At 60.5% G+C, this 22507-nt stretch overlaps 6 protein-coding genes across 6 annotated transcripts; all 6 read right to left on the reverse strand.

Annotated features, from left to right (window-relative positions):
* Positions 1-3169: 3169 nt before the first annotated feature.
* On the reverse strand, positions 3170-3979 carry LDBPK_211490 (adenylate kinase, putative; the record flags this gene model as incomplete). The annotated part of the gene is made up of 1 exon (XM_003860618.1): positions 3170-3979. One exon carries the CDS (start codon positions 3977-3979, stop codon positions 3170-3172), a length of 810 nt encoding a protein of 269 aa, XP_003860666.1.
* Positions 3980-5621: 1642 nt separating this feature from the next.
* LDBPK_211500 (hypothetical protein, conserved) lies at positions 5622-7118 on the reverse strand (the record flags this gene model as incomplete). Its single annotated transcript, XM_003860619.1, has 1 exon — positions 5622-7118. One exon carries the CDS (start codon positions 7116-7118, stop codon positions 5622-5624), a length of 1497 nt encoding a protein of 498 aa, XP_003860667.1.
* A 1748-nt stretch (positions 7119-8866) lies between these two features.
* On the reverse strand, positions 8867-11374 carry LDBPK_211510 (hypothetical protein, conserved; the record flags this gene model as incomplete). Its single annotated transcript, XM_003860620.1, has 1 exon — positions 8867-11374. One exon carries the CDS (start codon positions 11372-11374, stop codon positions 8867-8869), a length of 2508 nt encoding a protein of 835 aa, XP_003860668.1.
* A 3897-nt stretch (positions 11375-15271) lies between these two features.
* On the reverse strand, positions 15272-16603 carry LDBPK_211520 (hypothetical protein, conserved; the record flags this gene model as incomplete). Its single annotated transcript, XM_003860621.1, has 1 exon — positions 15272-16603. The coding sequence occupies one exon, from the start codon at positions 16601-16603 to the stop codon at positions 15272-15274; it is 1332 nt and encodes a 443-aa protein (XP_003860669.1).
* A 2273-nt stretch (positions 16604-18876) lies between these two features.
* Positions 18877-19650, reverse strand: LDBPK_211530 (vesicule-associated membrane protein, putative; the record flags this gene model as incomplete). Its single annotated transcript, XM_003860622.1, has 1 exon — positions 18877-19650. The coding sequence occupies one exon, from the start codon at positions 19648-19650 to the stop codon at positions 18877-18879; it is 774 nt and encodes a 257-aa protein (XP_003860670.1).
* Positions 19651-20695: 1045 nt separating this feature from the next.
* Positions 20696-21526, reverse strand: LDBPK_211540 (hypothetical protein, conserved; the record flags this gene model as incomplete). The annotated part of the gene is made up of 1 exon (XM_003860623.1): positions 20696-21526. One exon carries the CDS (start codon positions 21524-21526, stop codon positions 20696-20698), a length of 831 nt encoding a protein of 276 aa, XP_003860671.1.
* Between the last annotated feature and the right edge of the window lie 981 nt (positions 21527-22507).

Raw genomic sequence — 22507 nt, forward strand, 5'->3', positions numbered from 1 at the left:
GGTCGGCTAAAGGGTTTTGCGACTGAGTGCTGGTGCTGAAGCGGCTTCCTTCTTCTTGTATGCGCGTGCTCGAGACGGAAGAGAGAAATACAAGCGCGAAGACACGCTGGCAAGGCGCGCGCACACGCCCAGATCGAGGTGGAGGGTCTCACGTGGGAGAAGGAAAACGGACTGGACACCAGAAGAGGGGGGGGGAGAAGCCGTGGAGAAGGGCCTTGCGGAATAATAGGAGGCGTTGAGGTTGTGGATGCGTGAAGAGATGGCTTCGACAGGCAACTGCGTTAGAAGGAATGGGAGGGCCTGCGTGTGTTTTTTTTTGGGGGGGGGGAGAGTCGGGAGAGGAGATGGGCGCAGCGGCTATGCATACACACATATACATATATACGACTCTATATGTGATGAGGGATATGGAAGGTCAACGGGAAAGGCCTCCCGGCAAACACACACACACACAGACGTTGCTCAGGCAGGGGATGTGCAGTCCTGCTTCGATGGGTAAGCAACGTCAGGCGCAGCGCGGGCGAGGGGCGCTGCTGTGGAAGAGGACGAGACTCCGCTGGAACAGTCTGTCCACCACACACACACAAGTACCGACGAGCGCACACGTGAGTGAGCTGATCTGCAAAGCCACGTAAGGAGACGCGTGAAGACGTCGAGGTGCCGGCGCCCAAAACGTGTGTTTGTGTGTGCGTGTGTGCGCGCAAGGATGCGATGCCTAAGAGGGGAGGGGGTGATGATACAAGCAGGAGACAACGGTATACACAGACGGATGCACACTGTGGAGAAGGAGGGAGAAACCAAACTCGGGAGAGGGTGAGGAAAGGGACGAACCGTTGTAGAGATAGCATCAACGACGGACTGCAGAGTAGGGAAGGGGAGGGGCGAAGGAGCAGTCGTGCACCCACCCCCACACAGACGTATGGCCCTGTGTTGATTGCTTCTCACCCATCACACAAGCCCAACGCCGCATCATGCGCCCCTTCCATACTTGCCTGACTCGACCACGTTGTCTTCTTCTGCGCTATGCGGGGACTTCAAGGCAGAGCGGAGGGACTGCCCATTGACGAGCGTGGCGCGCGCGCTCAAGTGTTCCTCATCCTTTTTTGTTCACCATAGGGATAGTTTGCTCGACCTTGGCGTGCCCCCTTTTCTATTTTTCCTATCCGGCGTGTCAGCGCTTGCTTGCAGGAAGTGCTTGTTGCCCCGCATGTGCGGACATGTGTGTGTGTGTATGTGTGATGGCTGGTTCACTTGGTAGTGCGTGGAAGCAGGTGCGTGTGCCCTGAGGCACATGCTCGAGGCAACGCGCAAGCCCACAACAAGAAGAGCCCCACGGTTCGCTACATGAAACACATATACATCAGGAGAAGGACAGGCACAGATATGCGACACGCACTCCTCAGCACATCATCACACATACCCCCCCCCCACGCACACACGCACGTGCAGACACAAGCGGGACGGCGTGGGTCCGGAAAAGGGGGCGGAGTGAGGGCGAAAAAGGAAAGCTACAATCAAAGACAAGCACAAAGAAAGAGGTGAAGGAAGCGAATACCTCACCCACTGTGCAGAGAGACACAGGCCGGCCGCGACAGAGTCGAGCAGACAGTGGGAGAGCGGCACGCAAGGGTGTATACAGGTGTATATATACCTTACCTACCACGTGGGTACATGTTGCCGCCATATAACAGAACGTGAGCTTCACACCACTTGGCCCTGCCACACAGACCCCACCTCGCGTGGGGCCATGGCAGCCGTCGACACACGCCAGTCCAGCAAGGCGCCGACGCAGTCATCGGAGCACAGCCTCTGCCTCGACCTCTACCCATAGCCCCTCTCCATTTCTTAGGTTGCGTCACAGACGCTCCCCCACTATACCGGCGACCACCTGGGGCATACCCCTCGCAGCAGCACTCAGGCTCCCACAGCCAGTAGGCAGTGTGAGGGCCGGGCGAGATACGCTCGAATCAGGTTGACACTATGCCTATCACATGGACGGTACAAAACTGTTCACTGTCGCAGGTGGCTCCGGCGCAACGCCTTCCACGACCCTGCCACCAACACGAGTGGTTTGGCATTGGGAAGGCTTGGGGAGGGGGGCTGCTGGTCTTCCTCCCTCACACACGCAGAGAGTCGGGAGTGGGGGAGGTGAGGGGGATGCGGTGGTACTGGACCCTGCGATATCACGCATTGAGGTGACTGGCATCATCAGGGTGGAGTGGGGGGCGCGAAGCCAGCGGGAGAAGGAAGAAGGGTGAGAACAAAAAAATATAAAAAACATACAAGCACATGTACATCATCATTAGCACACACACACACAGAAGAGAGGCGACGCGCTTTGGGGTCCGTTTCAGGTGGGCGGCGGGGGATGCGTGGATGGATGAATGGATGGATGGCTGATGAAGGGATGGGAGGGAGGGAGGCCACACCGGTATGGTCTGCCTACAAAACGCTGCGAATAGCGTAGTTGGCAGCGCTATGAGGAAGGGGGAGATATGGTCGCTGGCGTAGCATGCGCGGTGCAATCAGTTCTCCTCTGCTTCTTCACTTCGTGTTCACTGCCGCCAATCGCCACACTGGAGGCACGACCCCCCCCCCCCAGCGCCATAGTTCTGTATCCCGCCGCCGCTGTCGCCGCCCTTCCCCACCTCCGCCCGCTATCCCTCGCTGAAGACACCTTTCTCTTTCGCTCGTACACCAGCCCGTGCGCTCGTCAGTCGGCACATGTGTGCACACTAAACCATGGAGAAGAGAGGAGAGAGAGGGGCACACACACGCACACAACGGTCCATACGGAGAAACACGTGCAGAAGGCACCACCAACACCACGGCCAAGACCATCAGCAGCGGCCCCCACAACGGGTAGATGGCGCACGGAGGCACACACACACAGGCGCACAAAGGCATACGTATGGCCCTTGTGTGCGCGCGTGTGTGTAGGCGGGCCGCATTCTCTCTTTCTTTTCTACCATTTTTTGTTTTGTTGCTTTCCGTCGTCGTCTTCGGCTGAGCCGCTACATCAAGAGCATCCGGCCATGCAGTATTGTGCCACCTCGCTCGGCGGCGTCCGTCCTCCTCCGCCTTTCGCCCTCCGACACTTCTCTCGCATCCATGACTGCCTTCCTCCCTCTCGTTCTGTTTTTTACCTGCGCGTTTCGTTCTCTCTTGCCTACGCAACATCGTGGTTTTGGAGGTACTCGGTAATGTCCTTTGTGATGGCTGCCTCCGGTCGGTTCCCGTCGACGTGATACATGATGGATCCGTAGTAGTCCAGCAGACCCTCGACCATTGAGTGGTATGTCTCCAGACGAGGGCCAAGCACCTCGCGGGTGTCATCGTCGCGGTGCTGCAGCCGCTCGAGCAGCACCGTGTCGTTCTCCGGCGGCGGGTTATACGTGAGGTGGTAGATGATGCCGGTGACCGGGTCGGTGCGACGGCCTTCGACGCGGCCGAACAAAACATCATCTGGGGTGTCGAGGACCACAAAGATGCGGGGGCACAGGCCTGCGGCGTCCAGCGCAATCGCTTGAGAGCGGGTGCGCGGGAAGCCGTCCAGCAGCCACCCGTTCATCACCGCGTCCTCCTGCGTCAGTCGGTTGCGGATAATGCTGATGATGAGGCTATCCGGCACGAGCTCACCGCGCCGCATGAAGTTCTCGGCAATCTTGCCCAGGTGGGTGCCCTGAGCCACCTCAGCGCGAAGAAGATCGCCCGATGAGACATGCACTGGCTTCTTGCCAATCGTGCGCTTGTAATAGGAGCAGATATGGCGCGCCTGCGTGCCCTTGCCGCTTGCTGGCGGCCCAGCCAGGGCCACCCGCGGTGGCAGCGGCGAGGCCGTCAACTCATGCACATATTGGAGCGGCTTGGTTGGTTTGTCGGCGATGATGCAACGCAAGATGTACTCCATCAGCTGCCCAATGTTGTTGTCCTTGATGTACGTGACCGTGTCCTCGGAGAGGCCGTCGTTGGAGGACATGAAAGGGACGGGGAATTTCATGGCCGACGTCGGACTGGTGGTGTCCGCGAAGGGGGTATCGGCAGCGGCGACATCGCAATTGGTAGTGACCGACTCCGAGGGGGCCGCCGCGGTGGTTGCATCCGCCGCGACAGGGGAGTTCGGCTGCTGGAGCTTGGTCGCCATATTGGGATGACGGGAGACCGCGCTTACGCGTTGCCCTTCAACTCTGTGAGCAGGCAGAGAGAGAGTGAGAGCAGGCGAAGCACTGAGGGCGCGAGGCGTGTGCGTGTGCGTGTGTGTGTGTGTGTGTGTGAGGGTATGTGCGAGAGGGCGTGCGGTGGTGGTGGCGGTGCTGCTGCTGCTGAATGCCGAAGAAGTTTGTCCAAAATAAACAATGGTGATTGGCAGGGCTGTGCTAGCGTGAAAGCAGGTGCGCGTGAGCTTATCGTGTGCCTGTGTGAGGGACGCAAGGTGGGACCGGGAGAGGGAGGGAAAGAGAGAGGGGCGGTTGGGTGTAGCGATGCCCGCACGTATCAGCCTTCACGATAGCAGCAGACGAGCGCAGCAAAGAAAAAAATTGCGGAGAGGACACGAGAGAAACAGCACAGAGGAGAGAAGAACGCGAGAAGGGGGCGCGATCTGAGTCTGTCCACGTGAGCAAGGACGTATACATGTAGGCGTATGTGGGTACATATATGCATATACGTGTGTAAGTGCGTGCGCATGTGTAGGCGAGTGTGGAGAAGCGCGCGCGAAACGCGCAGGCGCAAAAAAGAGGATGGGGAACGGAGAGAATGAGTCAGTGCCAGAAAGGGAGGATGAGGAGCGGAGAGGGGCCCGCGCACGGGCTCGGAGGGGAGAGATGGACAATGACCGGTGCCCACCTCTAAGCCGAGCACCGCGACCATGAAAAACAAATGCGCGCCTAGCTGGGCCGTATGCGCCCGTTGAATCTTGTCTGCATCCCTTTCGGCGCGCTGTCGGTTCGCTCCTTCGGTGGTTCTGCTGATCAAAGCCGTTCAGAGCAGCCCCTGCCCGCCCGCGCACACACACGCGCAAACACACGGACGCGCATGAAGTCGAAAGCGGAGGCGGTACACCATATAGGAGAAGGAGAGAACCAGGACAGTGACGGAGGCGGAGGGGGTAGAGGTTGAGGTTGGGGATGGTAGACACGCAATTTCAGACAGAGCAGTACACACACACACATACACACGAAGAGCAGAAGTAAACACGAAAGGATGTGGCGGTGGTGCTGGCAACAGCATACATGGTCGTCACGAGAAAAAAGGACGAGGATGTGCGCGGGTGCGGGCGCTTTACATGCAGGGAGGGGAGGGGGGACAACGAGCACAACCGTTGCGCCAACAAAGCAGAAGAGGAGGAGATACACAAGGCAGCGAGATGGGCAGGGCAGGGCGGGGGGGGATGGGTGGGTAAGCTGTGCAACACATGTACAGCGGCGGTGGTCATCGTCAGTGAGTACACGTGATCCGACACGGGGGCGGGTTGGGAGGGGTATGGAGCGAAAAAGGAAAGGCAGCTATTAAAGGCAGCCAAGACGGTAGTCGACAGAGAAGGCACACCACCTTGCAGCACCTGAGACAAGCTCGACTCGAGTTGCACACAAGAGTCGCACACCAAAACATTTGATAGCACGCTACAGCTCCTCGAGCCACATAGGCACTGCATCGACATCCTCCTCCATACCACCACCACCGCCGCCGCCGCCAGCTGTTTCGGCGACAGCTTCAAGCCCCAACTCATCCAAGATGTTCGAGGCAGTCTTTAGCGGAGGAGGAGGGTAGCGCTCCACTTCCTCTTGCTGCTGCTGCTGCTGTGCTGCTGCTGCTTCTGAAGGCTCGGCGGCGTACAAAGCAAAACCGTCCGCAGAAGTGGGGGACATGGGCGGCGACGCTGTCGAACGCAAACACGATACCGCGCACCGCGCATCAGCCCCGCTGCCTTCTTTCATGGGGTGGTCTGGAAAGGGCAACGTTTCTGCCACGGAGCCCGATCGCCAGTGCATTCCCAAGGACCGCTGATCTGTACATGCGTTGACACTCAAGAGCGTGCCAGCGACCCCGGCAGCGGGGCTGTTGTCGCTGTGATAGCCGTTGCCGTCCCTGACGTCCTTCAACTCCTCCGCCCCACCTGAAACGCTGTCATCGGCGCTGGCGTAATCGTGGGCAGGTTTTTGAAGGACATCCACGCCGATATCATCTTGGAGAAAGCAAGGAACGTCTGTCTCACGAGCCTCTGTGACGGCGACTGCTTCGAAACCAACGGCGGCGTCGACCTTCATGCCGTCGCTGTGTTGCGGCTCGCCATTGTCGTCCATGAAAAAGTCGGCCGGGCTCCGTGCGAAGGGGTGCGCCGTACCCGTGATCGGGGGGCCATCAAGGACAGGTACCTTTACACTCTCGGCATCCGCCGAGAACTGTCGTGGAGAGTCGGCCGCGCCGGATGTGTCTGCCACGGGACCCGACTCGCGTGTCACTACGCAACTGAGACTGCGTCGCTGCGAGCTGTGACCCAGCCGACGCGCCTCACGACGCGCCATGGCGTCCGTGATTCGCTGAAGGAGAGCCCTCTGCAACATCTCCGGCATGGCGGTGTCTTCGATGCCGATGTAGTCGATGTGAACATCTGCCGCATCACACCAGTACTCAGGGCAGCAAAGAGGCGACGCTGGCGCGCCAGATGGCGCGGCGGACGCGAGGGAATCAGCGCTTCTGCCCTCCACCTCACCAACGCCGGGTAGCCGCGTGCCGTGTGTTTGCCTCACTGTGCGCAGCCCCTCACACCAGTGGACAAGGCACTTGCCACCCTGATAGGTGAGCAGGTTGCCGCGCAGCTCCAGTCGGCGCAGTGCGGAAAAGCCGCCGTTTGAAAAGCACAGCACCAGCTGCCGAATGGTTGCGTTGCCGAGGCTGTTGTGGCTGAGGTCGAGAGTGTGCAAGGTGTGCCGACACTCGCGTAGCACAGGTAAGAGCGCTACTAGCCCACGCGGCCCGATAAGGTTCGTGCTGAGGGACAATACCCGCAGCGGCATAGCTTGCTCGGCGGCGGCGAAGCAACGGGCCAGCGCCGAGTTGGGCAGCACGGCGGCATCGCTACATGCCTGCTCGTACACGGCCACAAGAGTCGAGGACATGGATCAGGGGGAGTGCAAAACATGCGAGGAAGAGAGATCCACGCATATACACACACGCGCTCAAATTTGCACTGCCTCTTATCGACCCGCGCTTTCCGTTATTCCGAGGACGGCGCGTCGATGTGTTTTGCAGCAGTGGAGTAGGCGGTGGAGGGGATATTGCTGACCACTGAAGAGACTGCGTGCACGCGTGTACGCGTGTGTGCGTCAGCAGGAAAGAGGGAGGAGGGGGGAGGGCAGACGCCGCTATTCGTTTTTTTTTTTGCGGATGTGCCTGTGTACTCTACTCTTGCGGCCGCCTTGGACGTAGGCGGAATCGGCAGCCAACAGCGACGCACAGACGCACAGACACACACGCACACACAGCTGCATGAACACAGAGGAGAGCGAGAGGGAGACGAGGAGGGTGGAGGGGAAGACAGGCACAAGTCGATAGTGATCACGACCACCGCACCAGTGAACAGGAAGGTAGAAGGGGGATGGGGAAGCGTGGTTGAGAGGGGCTGTCAGTGCCATATCCAGTCGCCGTGAGAAAACAGACCAACGCAGGGCCTCGAGTGCGTCTTCTCTCTTGCGTGTCCGAGCATTGAGTCCATCCAACACGCACACGCACACTTCCCTTGTATTCACCTCTCGACTCGAATACACCATATATAGCCACAGGAGCTCACACCCATGACGGGTGTGCAGGCATGCGTGGCGGTGCTGGGGAAGGTCTGTGAGAGCTAGACATGAGAGATGAGAGGGAGGGCCCTCTGCACGCATGAGCGATCATGCACGCCTCTCATCCCCGCTGTCGCACAGGCTGCGTCTACGGCGCACCAATTTGACGTGTGTGTGTGTGTGTGTGGGCTCAAAAGAAGTGGCATCAACGCCGTGGTGCGGAAAAAATGGCGCTGTAGGAGGGAAAGTGAGGGAGAGACCAAGCGTGATCGGGGGGCGGGGGTGGAGGGGAGGGGGAGCACGTCGGAGGCCCGCAACTTCAGCAGGCGCCGCAGTCGCAGCTGTCACACACACACACATATATATATAGACGTATATACGGGTAGCACCTTCGCGGTTACAGAGAGGTAAAGGCGCGCAAGAAGAGCGCAATGCGATGGCAGAGAGGAGAGGACGAGGGGAGGTGAACGGCGAAGGCGGCGGCGCACCGAAGTGAAACGCATAACCAAAGCCGCCTTCTTGGCCGTCCGAGAAGGCGAAAGAAAAAGTTTCCGTGGCACAGTCAAGCACCTGGCACGAACGGAAAAGGGGCAACGACTGCCCCTCCTCCGTGCATACGCCACACAAACCCGCTCAAGGCGACTTTCACGTAGCAGATCAACGCTGGCCGCAGGACAAGAAAGCCAGAGACGAGAGGAGACCCTTCCGTGAGGGAGACGCCGATCGGGGCCCGAAAAGGCGTGGACAACTACGCAGAGAAGAGGGAGGGAGGAGGAGGAGGGGGGGCAACAACGAGTCGGCTGCCAGCGCTCTTGGGGAGGGAGCGGCAGCGGGGGGACGCAGAGTCGTCACGCGGAGCACCACCGAGGTTGGGCAAAATGACGCTCCACACAGATCGGTCGCGTCCTGTCTGTCCATGTTCTCAACAAGTCTTCGCAACAGCATCAGCGTGCGCCACGTACCTCGCCTCGCCCCTCTCCCCCATGCCCGCTGACGCTCTTCTTCTCTTTTCTCCTTTCTCCAGCCCGCTACCATCACCTGGTGCCATTGCCAGTGACGTAATGTGCGGCGCGCACGACAGAACCTCAGCGAGTCCTCTTCGATGCCAATGCCTCCTGCCGCGCGGCCTTGAGCTTGTCGCGCAGCCAGTCAGCCGTCTTCTTGTCAACGCCTAAGTCACGAAGCGCCACGTACATGTACGTGACGAGGCTAGGACGGGCTGACAGCAGATGCGAGTTGTTGTAGGAGCTCGGACCTTGGCCAGCCGACGTATAGATACTCTCTTTGCCGAGGTGCTCCTCTCCGGCCGCTACGGCAGACGAGGCCACCGCTCCTGCGGCACGGCTGCCGTTCGCGCCTCGGCCATGGTGGTGGTCACGTGAGCCAGCGCCGTTCGCCCCAGCGGAGCTCTCGTTGTTCCCTGCGCTCGCCCGTTCCTGCGGCTCTAGCATGAGGGCGTCACAGCAGAGGATTCGATGGTAATCCCACCCGCACTTCTCCAGCTCCGCGATGACTTCGATCACGTGCTCCGACGAGTCCCGCTTCGCCGTCAACTTCGTTGCTACTTTAGGGTTCACCGTCTTGTCAGAGAGAGCCAGGGACGCGGCGAAGAGGCCGATACCGAGGTCGAGTGGTCCGGTCTTGGTGCCTACAATGACGGCAAAGTAGGAGAACCACTTCTCCGTTCCGCCGAGGTCGGCGTGGAAGGTCACATGGTAAGCGTAGAACATCTCCAGCACGCGTCGCACCAGGAGATGCGCGCGGTCTCGCCATCGGTTGTCGATGTAGTAGTAGCCGAGCGCGTGGAGAAAGCGGCAGTCCACGGGGCTCATGGCGCCGTGAGAGGCCATGCAGCCCTCGAAGAAGGCGTCGGCGGCGCTGGCGACGATCTCCATGTGCGGCACCTGCCCTTCGTACTGTGCCGACAGCGCCTGCAGGACGCTGTTGTCTGGGTAGGAGCCGTAGGACTTGAGTACCTCGAGAATGTACGTGCCCTCCTCGGAGCTGTCCGCGAAGTACGGATCGCGCGGCCGCGGGCGTGGGCGACGGCCTTTCTCCGCCTCCGGCTCACCACCGCGGGAGCGCGTTGGCGCTCCTGACAGCCCCTCGAGCTCCTCGTTGACGGCACTCTTCCCCTCACCCTCCAACAGCTCTTCGTTGGCGGGGTCATGGCCGAAGTCAAACGCGTTTGCCGCGGGGTGCACCTTGGAGTTGCCACCAGCCTCCACATCCGATGCGGGGAGCGCGCCATCAGAGACAGGACCAGGCCGGTATGCTAGTGATTCGCTGAAGGGCAACACCAGGTAGTGGCGCGGGGTCGTGCTGCGGCAGTAGTGCCGCAGCAGGGCGGACATGATGTAAGTGTCCCCTTGCAGAGACGTCCCCTCCACCTCGGCGCGGTGCAGCACCTTCAGAGCCTCCAGGAGCGACGCCTTGGGCTTGCGCTCCGCCAGCTCCTCGATGCGCTGCGCAAAGTACGAACGCTCGTCACGCCGCCGCGATGCAGTAGAGGCAGTGGAGGCCGAGGCGGCGGCACTCGTGTGCGCAGCTGCCGCGCCAGCGCCCCCAGACGCCAGCGGCGAGCGAGGCGGCGGCGGCGACGGCGACTGCGACTGTGTCGCGCTGGTGGCGTTTGCCATGTTCTTGAGCACCGTCGTGAAGTGCAGCTTGGCGTACTCCATGCGAGACTGCTTGCACAGGATTCGCAGCGTGGACTCCTCGGGTGCGATGCTGTAGTCCAGCATCAGATCATACGCGTCCAGCACCGCGTTCGCGTCCGTGAGATTGTTGAACAGCATCGCAAACGGCCTCACAGACAGCGGGATGACGCCAGCGGCGGTGACGCTCTCAAACACGTCCGCGGCAGCCTTACCCTTCATGAAGCGCAGGTAGATGCGCTCCAGCTGCTCTGCGGCGGCCAGTGAGAGTGGAATGCTGCGCTGCTTCAGGTACTCAATGAATTTTACCAGTGCGGCGACGTCCGGTGGAGGGTGCTTCATCAGCGCCGCACAGACAACATACTGCGTTGACAGCTCCGAGGTGTCCATCACCGTGACGTCCAGCAGGTGCACCGCGCTCATGGTGTCTTGCAGCATCGCGCGCAAGTAGTCGGAGCAGCGCTCGAAAAACCGCTCAAAGTCGTTCACAATCTCTTCGTGATGCTCCTGCTCGTCAGGCATCTGGCGTATCGACGCCAGCAGCACCTGGCCCCAGGCATCCTCGATCCGCTGCTCGAGCAGGTACAGCTGATAGGTGTCGTCAGAGACTGTGGACGGCTTCGGAAGGCTGTAGTTGCCATTGACGCCGATCGCGCGCCCCTGCGGCGTTGTCAGCCGCCATGTTAAGAAGTCGGGGCCCAAGACGTTCAGCGAGCGCCCGAGCAAGTCCAGCTCGCGCATCTCTTCGCGGCACTCCACCGCCGTGACGGCGACCTCTTCCACAGCGGAGGTGGCCATCAACATATCAAACTGCTGCAGCACTATCGTGTATTCACCCTTTCGGAAGGGTCCGCTAATGTCACCAGTGATTCGATGCACATCCTTCGCCAGCGCGGCAAGGTGCGGGTTGACTGGCGCAGGCCCGCCGTACGCCATCCCCGGGTGCGCGTGAGACTCAAGCAGAAGGCTGTGCAAGCGGTGAGGCAAGGATGAAGGACGCACGCACGCACTCACTATGTGAGTATGTGTGCGCGTGTCAGCGTGTGCGTAGGCACCCGTCAAGCGCTTAGGCCTCTTGGAAAGACCAGCGACGAGACGGAAAAAGGAGAGAGGAGCGGCTTGATTGCCTGTACGCCTGTGTACAGTTGCGTACCAGTGCGTGCGCCGACCTCTTCCGTTTCCCGTCCCCTCGCGGAGGCAACGTGTTTCCGTCTGGTGTGTGTGTGTGCGTGTGTGTGTGGAGGGAGGGATATGGGGCAGGGAGAGAAACAAGGCAAGGAGGACGCAAAAAAAAAAAAGCTGTGTGTCTCTCTCTCGTCCACACCCCAACGCCCCCGCACACGCTCCGAAACCCACTCTCCCAAACAAAGATGAAAAGAAATACGACGTCCTCGTGCGCTGTCTCTGTGCGCGTGCGTGTCTGTGCACAGATCGGTGCCTTCGTGTCTCGTCGTCCTATGCGTGGGCAGGGTAGTCGTTCCTGATGATGCTTTCGCCTTGCGTGCACAGTCCCCTCCGCACACACGCACAGAGACAGTTGTGAAAAAGGAAGACGCGGCTGCACAGGCGCCCTAAAGGCTTGCCACAGCGCACTGCTGTGCGCTTGCGTTCTTGCGAGAAGAGCCTTGTCGAGTTTGTATACGTGGTCGCTGCCCCAAGTCCCTCTCCCAAAGAGCTCCGTGTGATGCGCGCGCGTTATTGTGCTAGCAGCACCTTCTCGGCCTTCTCTCTTCGATGCCTGCGCTTGACTGGCCTCGGCGAGCGCTTCACGCCAGCAGCTCGAGGAGCGAAAAGCGCCTCTTGGCAAGCACCCAGAGAGAAAGAGGCGTGCACTGGAGCAGGCGTAGGAGAACAGCCCACCCCGTGGGCTGTAACGCGGGGCGTGGAGGTAGTGGTGAGGGGGGGGGGCACCGGTGCCGGCCGAAGCCACAGCGAGCGAGCAAACAATACGCGGCAGGGAGGGAGGGGGTGGGTGGGCGAGCGCAGGCGGTAGAGGAGAAGAATGAGCAGCGCCACAAGAACCGCCCGCGTCCCGCACACGAAGAGAAAGACGCCAGTCTCCACTTCTTCGTAGGCCAACAACAAGCAACCCAAGCACACGAGTACACGCCAGCGTCCGCGAGGCGGCCACGCCGCAGAAACACCCGGAGATTAGGCCGCCCGCAGGCTATCAAAGGCGCGACGCGGGGCGGGAGGGGGAGGAGGTTGAGGGAAGCGAAACCAGAAAACGAAAACGTAAGATATAGAGGGACGGGAAGGGGGAGGGGTGTATGTATGTATGCGTGTGTGCCTGTCTGTATGCGCCGCAAGCGACAGCGACGAGACGAGATACTCCACGGACGCACAAGCACCCAAATACACTGCGTTGATGCTAAACAAGTAACGAACAACAACAAAAGGGAGAGACAAGAACAACGACACAGATAACGGCGCGCGTGCGCGTGTGTGTGTGTGCTTTCAGGGGAGCGCGTCGTGGTGTAAACCGTGAGCGATGCTGCCTCTGCTTCGTATTTTGCCTGTGTGCGCGTGTAACACTCTCGCTGGAACCCGTACAGAGAGAAACAGTCAAGCTTCAAGAGGGTGGTGGTGGTGGTGATGATATATGTTGGGAAAGAGAAAGAGATCTGCCCGAAGCACCCCTCACCTGCTGGACATACGCGTAAGCGTCGCGGAGCAGCTCAACGACAAACCAGGGTGATTGGGGGGAGAGCGGGGGCGGGGGTGGGGGCTGCTTGGCCCTCGCAGCCAAGTGAACGCGCGCGCGAAGCTGATGAAAAGGAGCACCTCTTGTGCCCGGGAGCACTCGAAGGCGCGGGCGCGGGGAGTGAGAGGAATGCGCAGGCGACTGGGTGACGGTGAACACTTGCGTGGGTGGTGGCTGGGGGGAGGGGGCAGCGAAGGACGTTTTCGGTACGACGCGGACACGTGCACGACCCTCGGGCCACGAACAAAAAAAAATGAAGGCAGCGGCACACACGCGCGCACTCACAGACACGCACGTGCTGCCAAGACACCGGCAAGCAGACGACTGAAACACGAAAGACGCACGTCTAAAGCGCTTGACGAGTGGGGCTGTGGTCGAAAGCAGGTAGGTACACACACACACACACAGACAGACGCACGCACGCACGCACCTACGAGTGCTGGATACGGCGTTCGACCTGCTGGCCGAACGTGGCACAAACCTTAGCGATGCCTCGATGAAGAATATGAGGGGAAGAGGTAGGAGGATTGAGGAGGGGGGCGCGTGGATGGGTCGAGAGAGATATAGAGAGAGGCAGGCAGACAGGAAACGCGATCTTCGCAAGGCGAGCACGCTGCACTGGTTGTATAGTCGCCGGTAGTTCGCCCTGACTGTGATCTGTGATGGCTGTGAAAACGGGGGCTGGGGGTGGGGGAAGTAGCTGCTGCTCTTGCTCGATTTATGTTACGTGCAAAAAGGCGTTGGTTGGTGGTTAGCGCGGTGGCGGTGCTGAGCGTGACGGTGACAAGGGAGGGGATTTAGTGAGCGAGCGAGCAAGACAGAGACGGGCAGCGGGGCAGGTCGTTTGTGTGGGTGTACGCGACGACGGACACAAGAGCAGAAGCGCGTAGAAGCGGCACAACTGAATGAAGGGGGAGATGGCGTGGGTCGTGGTGGTGTTGGCGGCGACGGTGGTGATGGTGGTGCTTGTTTAAGAATCCTGCGAGGGCGCGTGCATGTAAGGTGCATGTATGCATATGCGTGTGCGGGGCATCACGCACGAGTTGAAGCGAGAGATACACTCACGAGAAAGGAGGCGAATATGGCCGGCGGTTATTCCGCGATGGCACAGGGGAGAGGGAAAGTTGCGCATACGACGTGTAACACGCCAAAGGGGAGCAAGGGGAGAGCGGAAGCGACGCAGGGTGAAGATGACGCCGACTGCGAGCACCTCCCATGAATATTGCCGCCGGAAGGGTGTGGGGGAGATGGGAAAGGGAGCGGGCAGGACAGTGCTACGACGCACGCACGTCCGCAAGAGAACTCGGGTAGCTTCACGACAGTGAGAGGGTGGGAGGACGAGGGGGACACACACACACACACACACACACACACGCACACACACCGCAAGCCGCTGCCGAAGGATGCGCTTCTTCCCGCTGCGACACCCCTGCCCCTCCTCTGCAGGCTTCGAGACAACCGCCCAGTTTGTATGACAGGAGACAAATATGGCGCCCTAGAGCATTTCGCGCAGAGGGAGAGACCGCAGTTGTGAGTGCCCGCGTACACAAGCGCATTCAGACGCGGTAGACGCAGACGACGCACCCAACAACGAACGGGAGAGAGGGAGAACGCGCGCCTGATGGTGATAGCGCACGCAAAACGGAACCACAGATGCTCACGCGTGTATAGCCGGGTAGGCGCCTCAGCGGCGATGTGGTGCACAAGCAAACCCCCAAATAATAAAGAATACCGCTCGAGTACGCACATGCGAATGGGTATCGTCTCTCTCTCTCGCTCGACGTGTGTAGGGGGCGCGCGTTGAACATGCCCCATAACAGAAAATATGCGGCGGGGGTGGGTGGGTGGGTGGGGTGGTAATGAGCCCGCCCAAGAGACACCGCAGTTTGCGCTCCATGTGCATCGGGTCTATCGATTTTCCGTGCACCGTCAACGTCCACCAACCACCACGACCACCACCGTCCTCCACGACTCCGATAAGACGTCCACCATGCGACGGGGGGGGGGCGGTGCCAAGCGGTGCACCGGAGAACGGCACATGCCCGGCAATGGGGCAAAGCGTGGCCTGCGAAAAGGCGCGGGACTGCAGGCTATGCTCCCGCCCGCACCCTGCCCTCCTTGCCTGCTTGCTAGCCGTCTGAGCCAACACTGCTGGACATTGGCGTTGGATCAGCGCACGGGTTGAGATCCTCCAGCAAGGCGTCGAACGACGCGTCGAGGCCGGTGCTGTCGCCAGCGTAGCTGATGATCCCCTGCTTCTCCCGAAAGTCGGCATCGATGGCTCCCTCGACGCCCCACGCCACCGCCCCGTGCGGCGGACCAAATAGAGACCCCAGTGTAGCCCTGGACTGGGCGTGCTCCGCCACAGAGGCGCGGCCAAACATGCTAGCCGCGCCATCACCGCGGTCGCTACTGCCTGCTTCAGGATCGGCACCCATATCAGTCATTATCGGCTGATCAAGCCGGGCACGCGTGCGGTAGGGCACGTACTCGAGGCACGCGCTGTTCGCGCAGAAGAGGGCCGTGGCAGGTGCGGCGGCAGGTGCCATTGCCTCATCAAGCCGCATCACACCCAGGCACCCATTGCAGTGGCGACAATGCACGAGGAAGCGCAGCCCGCCCGCGACCACATCGAGCTCCGCAGCGCCTCCTACTCTGCCGTGCGATTTGGCGGCTGCGAAAATCGGTGACGAAGAGCGCCGCTCACGCGACTGCGGCGGCGCTACGTCTTTCACGGTTGGCGTGCAGACGCGGAGCTCCACGCCGTTCATATGCAGGGCATCAAACACTGCGATACCGCGAAGAGAGCAAGATGCCGGTATCACTTGATGAGATGGTTCGCAGACTGGTGTACCACACCGCACGCACGCGTAGAAGCCGTTGGTGCGCTGTTGGCTCTCGCGGTGCACAAACATATCGGGCAGCGCGGATGCTTTCGCCTTCGGCGCTGGCAAGAGGTCAGCAGGGTTTACGTAGGCTTGAGCCCACAGATGGCTGGTGTAGGGTGCCTCCAGCGTCACGCCCTCGAGCAACGACCAGACCAGGCCCGGGAGCTCTTCCTCAGTCTTCCAGTTCTGCATGTCGGTGAAGAAGTGCTCGTCCATGTCATGCAGAGCATACGGAAGATCAATGCTAGCAGCATGCTGCTGCGCCGATGACGACGGGCAACCGGTGCCCGGTAGTGCTGGTGCTGAGCACGCAGCGGCGGCATCATTTGCCGCGATACTCAGAGATGTGCCCGACGACGTGTGTCGCTGTCCATTGCGCTCTGGGTGGGCGGGCTGCCGTGATAGGGCCCCATGTATGACAGCCGTCCCTGAAACGCGAGATTCGCCACGTTGTGTGGGGCCGCTGCCTAGTGCGCCACTACCGCTGCGTTGTAATGCAAGCGCACGTGGCTTTGGGCGGCCTTGCGGGGCCGTGGAGGACGCCGCAGCAGAGGGCTTCGACGACACGTCCATGGCGCCCTCTCTGCGCTGCGGGGTGGGGCACCTTGTTTCAGCGAAACCGGGGGCGCGCAGCGGGTCCCCCGACAAGGGCCGCGCCCCCCTGCTGTGGCCTAGCATGACCTCACCGCCACTGCTCCCTGATGCGCTCCCTCGGCTAGCTGGTGCCGTCTCCGCAAACAACCGCCGTACTGAAGCTGCTGCGATGGCTCTCTTCGGCGACGCGGATGGCGCGTGGTGTGGGGCTGGGTGGTCCACCCGCGACACAGGTGGTAGGCGGCACTGGCCATCCTGGCGCTGCTTGCTGCTACTGCGAGCGCCTGCTGCGGCGCTGACGGTCGAGGAAGACGAGGAAAGCACCGACGAGGAGGGTGGTGGTTGGTGTCGCGCAGGTCGCGTGGACCTCACCTGGTGATGCGGGTCTGTGCGCAGCGACGGCGGGAGAGGGGCAAGTCGACGCCCAGCCGCTACGTTGCGTCTCGGTGGCGGCGGTGAAGGGCCACTCGGCGGATCGTACGAAGAAGACGCGTAAGACATTGGCACGAACATCACCGCCGAGTACGAAGAAGCGGCGCCACTGCGGCGGAGAGAAAGAAGCAGCAGCGGAGACCGAGTATATGGAAGAAGGGCTGTGACTCAGGAGCGGCGGCGGCCATGGACTGGCGGAATGAGTACACGGCACCATACAAGACAACACACACCCGAAAAACAAGAGGAGGGAGACCGCCCTGCAAGACGAGGCTGGCGAGACTCACGCCGCAGCAGGATCGAGGCGGAGAAAGAGACACCCGCCCACACAAGCGCCAGAGCAGTGGAGGCCTTCTCGTTCTCCGAAAAGAGGGCACTTCGACGAGCTGCTTAGTTCCACGCGCGTGAAGCACTCGGCCGCACGTGCACGCGCAGGCACAGAGGAAGAGGAGGGCGAGGAGAGAAGGAGAGCGGAGACAAGAGAAAGGGTAAGAAGAAAAGCGGAGGCAGGGCAAGCTCGAACCGTGTAGAGTGCGGCGGCAGCAGCCAAGCAACAAGGAGCCGCGCTCTGTTTCTTTCGAGAGATCATAGCGTGCGAGGGTGGCAACAACGTCGCCAATTCCTCTCTTTCCCTCCGAGAGATGCACCACAGCGACTAACTCAGCAGCTCACAGAGGAAGACGCGAGGAAGACAGAATCTTCGCTCTCGCCGGCGTATGACCACCTCCACCCACGTACGTTGCCGTTTTGTTTTCGGCTTGTCTCCGTCGTCTGTCAAGTTGACAAGGGAGGAGGGAGGGGCAGAGCCGGCGACACGAGAACCCCCGTCCGCTCCTTTTTCCAGGAACACAACATGAGGATAACTGGGAGAAGCACAGGGGTGAACAAGACAGGAGGAGAGGGGCGGGGGCCGAGAGGGAGAGAGACGGGAGACAGGACTTAGCGTTTGACGGCAGACAGACACGCACAGAACTCCTGAACACGTACATGACGCAGCGGAAGCAGCCACAAGAAATGGCCGGGGCTAGAGACTGGTGCTGGGGCTGTGTAGGTGTGTGGGAGGAGGAGGAGGAGGAGGAAGGGGGGGAGGGAGGCGGGACAGCACGTGCGAAACAGGTCACCAGACGACGAGATCAACATCACAAAGAGGAGAACGAGGGTTGCAGTCACTGAGCATGCAACGAATCGACAGAGTAGAGGTGCAGAGGGGTGGGCGGAGATGGGGGACGGACAGACGTGCATGACGCACACCAAACAAGAGAGCGCGCGAGAAAAAGGAGGCGCAGCAGAGAAGGCAGTAAAGCACGCGAACGCCGAGCGGAAGAGTACCGCAAGCAGTCATGCAAGGAGAACAATACAGCCGAAGCGAAGGGGACAACATCATGTGGCGTAGAGTTGAAGGGGGGGGTGCAGAGCACCAAACACACACACACACACAGACTCCATATACCGGCGTTCGGTCTAGTGCGGTGGAGGCAGCGGCTGCCGTGAGGGACGAAGAGCGCGGCAGAGGACCGAGGCGAAGCGACTCGGGAGTGCGCCTTTCTCAAACAGCAAGGGATACACACACACAGATGAGAGAGTGACAGTCGTGAAAGGCGAAATATTCGCAGGCAGGCTCTGATACTGCTGTGCTTCATCGTCCACACCTCTCTCTCTCCGCACAGCAATCCCTCGTACATGTTGGGGGAGGGGGAGGGGCCAGCCGCCCACCTTCATCTTGCGCAAGTGCATGCGCTCCGCCCCCTCCTTCGTCCCTAGCTCCCTGCCCTTCGCTACCTCGCAAACAGCGAAGCAAAAGAAGGAGACCGTTCCAACGGCTACTTCGGTGCCGAGCTCGGAGCTTGCGTTGTCACCGTCTTCTTGCTGCCGTTGCCAGCAAAGAACGTGAAGTAGACCAATAATAGCATGAAACCCACGGCGCCCGCCAGCATAATGCGCCCCTTCATCGAGCTCCACCACATCTGGTTGCGCAGATCACGGCTGCTCCGCTGGAAGCCCTCTGCCTGAAACTGCAGATCATCGGTGGCCTGCACAATGTCGTCGATGCGCTGTCCACGCTGAATAACACGTTCGACGTTGTCCAGCGCCATGTTCTTTACTTCATCGACGGCTAGCTTCACCTTCGTCACCTTGTTCTCCGCCGAGCCCGCGGCGGCGCCGCTGCTGTGCTTCATCAGCAGGTCGCGCGCCGGACGCACAAAAACGTCCGCCAGCTTTGGATTCAGCGTCGACGGGGGCTCCACAAACATCTTCTTGAAGAGAGCCGCCAGCTCGTCCAGCGCGGCGTGCCCGTCTCGGCGGCTGACTGCCTTGGCACCGATAATGCCGTAGCCAAACGCGTCATCCGTCATGAGGTGGTAGGACAAGGTCACCTCCTGTTTCGGGTCTTTGTCGGCTGTCACGTTTAGGAACGCAGAGGTGCGGAAGTGCGGGGCGCTGCAGCGGCTGACGAGGTCCGCCCATGCGGTGCCTGGAATCGTGAAGCCGTCCGTGGGCACGTTAGGCGTCTTGCAGAGCATCACGCGATCCACCAGGCGCACCACTACGGCCCCGTAGAGCGCGTGAGACTCCTCGTTCACGTTGCTAGCCATGGTGGTGATGCACGTGGAACAGGCACACCGAAAAGGGCTAAACGAGGCGCAGGCCTGAGTTGGGGGAGGGGGTGCGGCGAGTTGTAGAGAGACGGAGAAGCGCCTGCCTGTTTATGTATGGGAGGAGAGAGGGGGGAGGGTAGAAGGAGAAAGCAGAAGGGCCGCGGAGTCGTTAGGGAGGCGGGGCGAGGAAGAGCTTCAGATCGGATCACTAGAGAAGAGGGCCGGTAGCTGAACGCAAAGAGCTTGACTTGATGAGGCTGAGAACACAGACATCATGGCACGTGGGCAAAACACACGTGAGCGCATGCGAGTGTGCGCGGGTGTGTCACACGCATGCCCAAGAAGGTGGAAAGCGACGAAGAACCGAAAACGCAGAGGAGAGAAAGAAGAAAGCGAGATGACGAGGATAGCAGAAGACAGCGCTGGCGTGGGAAGCCACGAGCACCGACATCCAAACTGAGGATGCCCATCATGCAAGCGCCCGTCAAGGCAAGAAGCCGCTACGGATGCGTGTGCTCGCGTCCAAAGAAACCCTGCGGATGCGGACCTCGCGGCGAAAACGCGGTGCTGATATGGGCGGCTTCTCTCGCCATATGTGCGGCCTTTGACCGTGCCGTCCTCCTTTTGGAGGGCAGGGGAGCCGAAAAGACGGCGCAGCACAGTCCTGTGGCCTTTTAGGTGGGTTAGAGGGAGACGGAGGGCAAAGACCCTCACCACCAGCGATATTCACGGCCAACACCTTCATCACCAACCCCCTACCACACGCATCGTCTCTGTTTCTCTCGTCGTCGTCGTCATTGTAGCGATGGATGTGGTGGACTTCACTGTCCACAGGCTTGCGCGTCGCCTGCACCGCTTCGCAAAGGCCCCCGCTTTCTTGTGTATCACTGCTTGGTTGGCGCAGCCTGGGAATTTGTAAGCCTCCCCTGTTGTCGTCGTCGTGGGACGCGCGGCGAGCGTGCACGCGCATGTCTGCGTCGATGCACTGCAAACCGTCTAATCCAGCACACGCGGACACAGGCTCGCACGCGCGCGCGCGTCTTCACTCAAACACGAAGGGAGATCGACACAGCGGGCATGAATAGTGTCCCAGAGTGATCCAGCGGAGAATGCACGACTCGTGAAAGCGATGGCCGCAGTACACCTCTCGCACTGTTTTCGCGTCCTTCGCTGCCTCGGCCGTGTCGTCGTGTGCCAGTGGCCGGGTTGCATCGGAAGATGCTGCAGCGTCTGGGGGAGGCACAGAAGGCGGCGAGGAAGGTGCTTGGGATTGTAATGGCGGCGACTGGGATGCCGTCGCCGGCTTTTCGCGGTCAGCGGTGGACAACTCGGAAAGCGGCGGGGCTGAGTTCGGCATGCTTTCGCCGCTTTCGGGTGCAGAGCGCACCACTGACGTCCGAAACAGTGGCTCCAGGCAGATGGCGCACTCCTTCGCCTCTGGCGCAGGCGGGGATGGGCTCGCAGCAGTATCCGCGCCGTCAGTCTCACGACGGCTAGTGGAGGCGGTTGCAGTTACTGGAGAGGATAGGGGCGGCTGCACGACGTCAAAGGTAGAAATTACCTCCTCTGGCGAAAAGGGGGGACAACTTTCGGCGTGCCACTCGCGTGCAGCGGTGCTGGCAGGGGTGGTGTCACTGAGCAGGTCTATCAATCCTGGCAAATCAGAGAGATCCATCGCGGCGGTCATGACGGCGGACACCGTCGCTGGAACACCAGAGAAGACATCCGCCACGCCTGCATTGCCACCTACCGCAGTGCCGTCTGTGTCGCCGACGTTGATGACGACCGTATGCACGTGCATGTGTGGGGCTGTCGCGCCCGCAGTATTATTGCCGCTGCCGGCAGCGGAGGACGGGAAGCCCGATGGAAACATTATGTGCACAACGTATATGAAGGCGTGGAAGACCGTAGTGGAGGTGAGGGGAATGCTGTGTGCGTTGCGTGTGTGTGCGGAGAAGACGCGCACACACGCACCCACAGAGCAATGGAGTACAGAGAGAACGATCACACACAAGAAGGGAAGGCTGCGCGTGCGTTGACAGACACGATGGCTGTCTACGTGTGTTCGCTGGTGTGTGCGAGTGCACGAGAGGGGGGAAGAAGTAAGAGGACGACGGTTGATGAGACAGGCAGGCAGAGACGTGCCAAAGAAGAGTTTCATCCAGTGGACGAGACAACTCACCTTTTCCGAAAAACGCGAAACGAATGGATTCGTTGAAGGGAGGTGCTCCAAACACGGTGCACGATGGGTGCACGAAAACGCAGAAAGGACGGGTCGCCAACGCCGGCGTGCTTTTCTGTGGAGATGGTGATCTGTTCACGTTTCCGTCTTTCAAAACGACGATGCTTGTTTCGGCGGAGTGTAGCAAGGGAAGCAGAGGACAGGGCGCGCAGGAATGCACAGCACACACCGAATCCATGTGCAGGACATCAGGAAAGTACGGCAAAAGAAAAGGAGTTGCGCTCCAGGACTCGCAGCAAAGATGCTCGATGTGGCAGTGGATTGGCGCGACTCGTCTTCCACCGGCTCGTTGCATGGAAGAATGGTGGACGGAGGGGAGGGGCGGAGTTGGTGAGAGGAGCCACTGAGAAGTGGCAGCACTCATCCGTAGTGAGAGAATAAGGAAGCCGAAGAACAAGGCGCGGGAGCGCCTACCTGTGCTGTACTCCCTTTTTACAACAGCTAGGCCGTGCCTGCTGCGGTGCTTCCTGTTTTCACTTGCTTTCTTTCCTGAATTGATGTCATTCTTATTGCCTACACACGTGCGCGTCTCTTGCCGATCCGGGCAAGGGGAGGGGGGGGGGGGCTGCTGGGCTTCCCCCCTCAAACACGCAAAAAGCCGGGGGGGGGGGG

This window comes from Leishmania donovani, chromosome 21 (genome assembly GCF_000227135.1).
Source record: "Leishmania donovani BPK282A1 complete genome, chromosome 21".
NCBI lineage: Eukaryota > Euglenozoa > Kinetoplastea > Trypanosomatida > Trypanosomatidae > Leishmania > Leishmania donovani.